The following is a 7,842-nucleotide window of genomic DNA, read 5'->3' as shown; positions in this document are numbered from 1 at the left end:
TATTCAATCCTGTTAAGATTAAAGTTCCAAAGCACCATTTCAGTTACAGAAGTGATGACAAAATTTTTATAAACTCAGAACCAAGGTTACCATCATTATCAAGGCTTTATAAAACATTAAAACATAATAAAAATAAAGAAAGCTAAAGATTACTATGGACATTTACACCCCCCCCCCCCCCAAAAAAAAAAAAAAGCTTTTGAAAATACAAAAAACTGAAACAGGCTTATTCAACTGATTTTTCATGTTGTTCATATGTTGTTCGTTTACACCACTCTTTCATATTTAGGTAAGTTTGAACCGTAACTGTTAGAAAAACATGGAAATCAGATTTTTTTTTAGAGTTAAACCTGATACCTTATAAACTGTACTTTTGATTGACGTGTGATCATCAATACTATTGACATACCTTTTCAACATTTGCATTATTGAAACTGCATTGTGTACGTGATTAAAAAAGTATACAGTACTTATTCTATCATGATTAAAAAACAACATCAGGTGAATAACCAATTAATATTCTCAATTTAATTTGTTATTCATATATATCATACAAAATATGTAAAACTTCAAAATTGTGTAATTGACAAACGAGAAAAACATTATTGTTAGATTATTAATTAGTAAGTCATCAATAAAATGACTAAATCGTTTTTTCAATTTCCCTTTCCTATCAAAGATCTATGAAAGGCGGTCGAATCAGTTGGGAAAAACAGTCCTAACCGAAAGTGTGTGCTCTGGAAAACGAATGTTTGTTTCTAATGTTAAAGGACTTATACAACTTTAACAATGGAAGTGAGTATTTCATATCTAAGCCGATGAATTTAATCATAAAATTTAACAACAAAAACTAATTTTATATGTTAGGCATATAATGATGTATAATTTTCAAACTTTACAGAACATATGGATTTCTTTAAGTCTTTATTTTTTGAAACATCATCTAGAAACTATAGTATTATAGACATTATATTTAAAGCATAGAAAGAAGAAAAGACGAAAAAACAATAAGAAATACAATTCATAACAATTAAGGTCGGATATGTTATTTGAAATCTACATACAGTATAACAGAACTTAAAAGATATAAACTTTCAAAACACTATACATGAAAATGGAATGAGCAACACGAAACTCTCGAAAAACCAGAGGTGATATAAGTTCATCCCTCATATTACACATTACACATGACAAGTAACAAATTTGTAATATAAAATATGCAGTATTGAGTTCCTGCTAGTGAAATTAATTAAAAAAGCACGAGTGTTTAATTTGTATGTGTATGCCCTCGGCTGATTAGGTTGCGCATAACATGATTTCGGCATATCCACAATGTAAAATGGGTCATATTATTAATAAAATAGTTTGAGACTACCGAAGGAAAAGAACGGAATTGATAATTAAAAACATACATTTACAATTGCAATCCCAAACTTAGCAATATTTAACATTCAACGATCCTTCATTAAATTTAAGACATCTCCGAATATTTTTTTATTTATTTAAAGCCAGCTTTTTTTACAAATGAAATAATCATTAGCAGTCAGTTTAAGATAACTTCGTTGTATAAAACCTTTCCTTAAAGTTTATTCACAATTTACTATCATAGAACATATGAGGAACTGTCAAAATAGGGATTTCCGAAATTTTGGGCACGAATTACTCATATCTAAAGAATATGTCATGAAACAAAAGTATGTCTTAAATTTGTTTACAAAAACGTAACAGAATATTGGTCTAACAAATTTACCAAAGCGTAGCCAAAGACTCGAGTGTGCGGATACACTGGACTGCTTCATATTCATACTCGAGCAAAGGAATAACCACTATAAAGCACTTCGCGTTAAAGAACTTTTACAACAGCTTTGAATTAAGAAAAAATATATCTAAAAATTCATTAAATAACAGTATCTATATTTTGATATTTGCTTTGAAGGCTTTTTCTTTCTTGCATTAGATACACAACTCAATGTTTTAATTTCAATTTGAGAATCTGAAATTTAAGAATTAGAGACATTTCCTTTCCCAAAACAGAAATTCAGCTTCTAAATGTTTTATACAAATATGTCAGGTCTGGAGGTACATGTATATACCCAATAACAAATTAAAAGTGACCCGATAATTCATTTAGAAACCAAGATTTTAAAGGATTTCTTACATTGTAAGTTTGTTTTCCATCTGACCTTGACATTTGACCTGATGACCTTAACATCGATAGGCTGTCTCTCTCAATATTGTTTGCGTTTTCATTAGTAACAGTGGTCTTTAACATGTTGATTCCAAATCAATAGGTATCTTTGTGTCCTTAAATATCCCGTCTGTATAAATTAAGTTCCTATTCCTATTAAGCCAAACTAAAGTTAGCATCCATAAAGTATTTGTTTGAACAAACGGACAGACGCATATAGCGACAGCTTATATACTCAGAAACGTATTTTCGGAGAGCATTTACATGACTTTTCCACACTGTAGTGTCTGAATGGTATATTTATTTATCGATCGTTTAATATGAAATAAAATGGAATGATACATGAACATGGACTGATTGAACTCCTTTGCGTCACTGATGATCTTTTGTAAACGAAACGCGCGTCTGGCGTAAATATGAAATTTCAATCCTGGTATCTATGATGAGCTATTTAAGAATTGAATGCTCTTTTTTGTAAATTTATTGGGGTGTAAAAGCGTTGACAGAAGTACATTATGTATGAAGCGCGGAAGCGCTTCATACTTAAAATGTGCGCACGGTCAACGCTTTAACAAGCCTATAAAGTTAAAAAAAAAAAAGCATTCAATACTTATAATTACATTTTTACCTATAAGATCATGAAAACACGCCTTTTATCAAGTTTTTGTTTCATTTACCTGTGCATTTTATTGTGGGACCTCGTGTTATCACGAATGAAAAGTTGCATTGTGTAATGCAATTGATAAAGGAATATCACGAGATTGCTAGTTATCCAATCAGAATAACGTATTATAATGAAATCTAATGTAATTATTTATTGACATACACAAATATATGATTACATATTTTGTACATGGAGTTAATTTATTCATTGCGATGTGTACTTTCTATGTTTTATTTCAAGATCCCGTATTTAACCTTTTGAAATACTTCTCTTTCGGATCCGATTGCTTGAAAATAGGATTACAAATCAAGAAAGACATAACAACCAACTATAAGTCAGAAACCACAACGTACAGGAAAAAGTAAAATCGAAATAAAACTAAAGACAGAGTTTTCGGCAAAAACATTATTAAATATTCAAAATAACATTTCACCATTTTATCAGTTGATACTTCAAATATAGTGATACTAGACAAAGTTATCAAATTTGACTACCCGCGATTTTGCGGGTCTTTTCAGTGTTAATTACAGTCGTTAAGATTGTTTTTTTTCAACGCGAAATTAATTGGACTTTTTATTTAATTTTATTTTCAGATGAAGACAGCTGTCCTGAACATCCTTATATTGGTATTGCTCTCAATTCAAGTTTACTGTAAAATATATGAAATAAACACTCCTGATGCATTGAAAAATTGCTTTGATCAGAAAAGGTTAAATGGCAATTCGTCAGATCCCCATTGGGATAGTGCGCATGCTTACTGTATTCAGAAAAATAACTGGAATTTACTAAAAACAGCATGGGGAAACATTTCTATAGAAACAGAAAATTGGGTAGATGAATTATTACGTATGTCAGAATACGAAATGGAGGGTACAAGAACCAAACGACAAGCAAGTAGAAGACGTAGAAGGTTACGAATAAGGAAAGAATACAGAATATTATCAGACACAGAAAGAAACAATTTCCACAGAGCTATAAACATGTTAAAACGAGATACGGTATGTATGGCTACTAGTTAAAGGTTAAAACAAAATTACAGGTTCCAAAAGCCAAATTCTTAATAGCAAAATTGCAATCACTGCTTTCTTAAACTGGCCTCTTGCTCAACCTTGACCACAGTTCATTTGACATCCAATAGCCACGAAAAAAAACAACTTTCCATATATAACAGTCTTATAAATGTGTGTCAGACGTAAGTTCTTCTACATAAGACTCGTCAGTGACGCTCGAATCAAAAGCTTAAAATTCCACATAAAGAATGAAGATGAAGAGCCCTTAAGACAAAACTCTAAATTAGAAGAATAAAGTAATGTCTAATGATTCTTGTTTTATCTATTATGGTGCAGTGACAACTACTTCATGCATATTCCGGATATAAACAATAGCAATAAACCCAATACTGAAAAGGTACTTTCTGCAAATTCGGTCGGTCCGAATAAAGAGCAGGAGTTCACACTGCAACTGTCAAAACAGGGTACACGTATAAATACCGAGCGATAGTAGAAATATACAAACATAAATTATATAAACGAGTTGTTCATAAGATTCAAGACTAAAAATCCAGTTATTGAGTCAAATGGATGTATCGTTCCAATGCTACATTTTGATTTTTTCTAGATAGGCAGAAATATACGAAAGAATGTGTCCATAAAACACGGAAAAATAGTTATAGTGTCGATCGGCTATTTATCTTTCATCCGAAAATTGTATATTGTACAAATTCTGGTGGTAAATTTTTAGGAAACATTTCTCGAGAAGCAAAACTTATCAACAAACAAAAAAAAATTATAAAAATATAACGTTATATGGGTGACGTTCATGAGAGTATACATGAGTAAAACTTTTCTGTACTTTCGTTTCAGTCTGTTAGACCAAATCGATATGATGCTCTTGGACTTCTTCATCAGCGACTGGTAGACGATATACACCACGGGGCAGCCTTTTTACCTTTTCATAGAGTTTTGCTTGTAGTGTAAGTATACGTTTATTAAACGATTGCGTTACATGATTAATGAAAAAAACTAGTAGGTTATTATGCGGTATGTAATTTGTTCATTTTGAAGGTCGTATGATGACCTATTATTGATAATTTCTACGTCATTTAGTCCCTAGTTGAGAGTTATCACATTGGTTATTTTACCATATTTTCAACCGGAAAATGATTATTTTCCCTGCTGTCAGAGTAGACATACTTATCGTGATTATAAAAAACTTTAAGAATTATGTTTAAATCTTGTATCGAAATAATATTTCACAATGTTTTTTCCCCTACAATTTGAATTATAATTTATCATGTGATAATTTTATAATAGACATAATAACTAATTTGTGTACAGTATTGCAAAAAATTAACAATAAAATCAATAAATTATATAAAAGCTCATTTAAAACATATTTGACGTACTTACTGTCAAATTACTATGATTTTAATTGTTAATCGTACGACTTCAAGTTTGTGATATGAATAGAAAATCACGTCTCAATATAATAATTGTATAAAACATTCAACCACATTTGAAACGGAAGTATAACTAGTGCAAGTTTTATGTTTTTGTTTTTTTTATTTCTTCAGGTGTGAAAATGCATTAAGGCAAAAAATCCCAGGAGTGACTATCCCTTATTGGGATTCACGATTGGACAAACCACTGCGTGATGCTACTAGATCTATAATGTGGTCTAATTCATTTATGGGGTCAGTTAGAGGACGGGTTAGGAATGGTCCTTTCCGAAATTGGAATACACCGGCAGGTCCCTTAGTAAGAAATGGTGGACAAATAGGGGATTTGTTTGATCACAGCACAATCAGAGCTATACTAACAAGAAGCCGTTTACATGAAATAGCAGAGCCAAATGCAGTTCCACCTTACGATTATGAGATAAGACATGGTGATGTTCATCAATGGGTTGGAGGTCTCATGGAACCTGCCGAAACAGCCGGTTTTGATCCTATATTTTATTTGCATCATAGTTTTGTTGATTATGTTTGGGAATTGTTCCGGAGAAACCAACAGAGGCGTGGTGTCAATCCTACAACTGATTACCCATCGGAATACGGCCCCGCATCCCAAGGCCCTAGACGACCAATGAGATTGGGAAGACTTAGAAACATTCACGGAATGAGTAGTATGTATACCTCCAGAATTTATTCGTATGAGCCGGCTCCAACTTGTTCGTACACAAACACTAATTGTGGCTCTAAATACCTGCGTTGTATAACAAGGAGCGGCACACCAAGATGTGTATCTGTCGAAATAATTAGTAGGCGTCAATCAAGAAGAACTCGTCGACGAAGAAGACGAACAAGGAGGACTAACAGATCGAGATCTAGACGTGGACGTCGTGGCAAGCGACAAGCATTAAACGAAACAGCCGTAGCGGAAGTAAACACATTTTCGGACGGTTATGTTGGACCGATTTATACTGACCAAATGATTAGCCCAGTCAACGATATTTGCCCCTCGACCAATCCGTACAATGTTATACAGAATATGTATCTGATGAACGGTTTGTCCGATACACGTGTTTGGGTATATGTACCTGTTAAAATTGTTTATAAGCGACAACCAGAACAAATGCAGTTCGACTCCTTTCCTGTGAAACGAGGACAGTTAGACGCATTTCAAGATATTTACGATCCTACTGGCTACAGCAGCTTGATAGATCTATTTCCAGTCAAGGCACAACCTCGAACATGTGGAGAAATGGACAGCATATTTACCAAAGTTGCAGTACATAGTGATGGGCTAAACTACCATGGAAGCTACAGAGAGTTTGCTTTGTTAGACGCACGTCAGCCATTTGATTCATCCATAATGTATGTTGCTGTGAAAAGTCCACAAATGGGTCCAACAGACGTGGTTTTAACAGCATATGGTCCATGTGGAAATGTGTGTAAACCGCATTGTAGAGATTTAATGGGTGGATACAAGCATTGCGATGGTTCAATAAAATTAACTAACCGAGGTCCAAAAGGTTACGGTGAAGACTATGGCGATGCTGTCAGAATGTTATGGAATGCGCCAGGGCCAGACCATTTACCTACAATTAATGAGTCCGATATATTTTTGCATTTTGTATGTGATTAAACAACGGCTACACAAAATTTATATTAATTTATTACATAAATCGGGAAATAAATGTGTTATCAATAATAATTTGTTGAAAACGTACTCTTAAATGTACATTGTGTGTATAGAAAAGAAATATTTCGAGGCCCTAAGGGCACTTTATTACTTTTTTACCAGTCTCCAGCAAATTATTGTATTTACAGACTCTTACTATATATACATTATTAAAAGTGTCTTTTAAAAATGTTGAACAACCGACAATCTTAATTGTAGATGTGGACAATAAATTTCAACATTTCACCTATTTCCTCTTTCATCAGCAATATTTTTTGTGTACACCAAAGTTAACTAAAATTTGGATGTATTTTTTACGCAGATTCTATTGCTTTACAAATGCATAGTTATTGTCAGTTCAAAAACTCCGAGGAAAATTCAAAACGGAAAGTCCCTAATCAAATCATAAAACACATCAAACGAATGGACAACTGTCGTATTCCTGATTTGGTACATTCAGGCATTTTCAAATGTAGAATATGGTGGATTGAACCTGGTTTTATAGCGCTAAACCTCTCACTAGTATAGGCGCATCAAATTTCATTATATTTACAACGACGCGTTAACAAAACAGACATACTAGGTAAAATTGTCAAAAAGGGGTATAGCAGTCAAACGGATCCAGTAACCGCTCGAATATGTCTATCTGTCTTGACTTCTATGAAAGGGAATGGTTTTTATATTAATCTTCATATTGTTGTACTCAAAACATATCTTGCATGTTTTTATTAGAAATTTACAATTTTAAAAAGTCAAACGCAAATCATTCAACACATTGACAACATTAAAGATAACGATTTTCAATTTTCAGAATTGATTAGATAATACAAAGTTCTTGTTCAAAGTTGTAAAACTGTCTACAAGTTTGC

General features: G+C 32.7%; 1 protein-coding gene across 1 annotated transcript; it reads left to right on the top strand.

Moving 5' to 3' along the window:
• The first annotated feature begins 636 nt into the window (after positions 1–636).
• On the top strand, positions 637–7,217 carry LOC139523639 (tyrosinase-like protein 1). Its single transcript, XM_071317803.1, has 4 exons — positions 637–795; positions 3,446–3,850; positions 4,715–4,824; positions 5,425–7,217. Exons 1-4 carry the CDS (start codon positions 790–792, stop codon positions 6,935–6,937), a joined length of 2,034 nt encoding a protein of 677 aa, XP_071173904.1. The 5' UTR covers positions 637–789; the 3' UTR covers positions 6,938–7,217.
• The last annotated feature ends 625 nt before the right edge of the window (positions 7,218–7,842 follow it).

Source organism: Mytilus edulis, chromosome 5, assembly GCF_963676685.1.
Source record: "Mytilus edulis chromosome 5, xbMytEdul2.2, whole genome shotgun sequence".
In the NCBI taxonomy this organism is placed as follows: Eukaryota; Metazoa; Mollusca; class Bivalvia; order Mytilida; family Mytilidae; genus Mytilus; species Mytilus edulis.
Note: the sequence above shows the minus strand (reverse complement) of the source record. Positions and strands in the feature narration are given on the sequence as shown.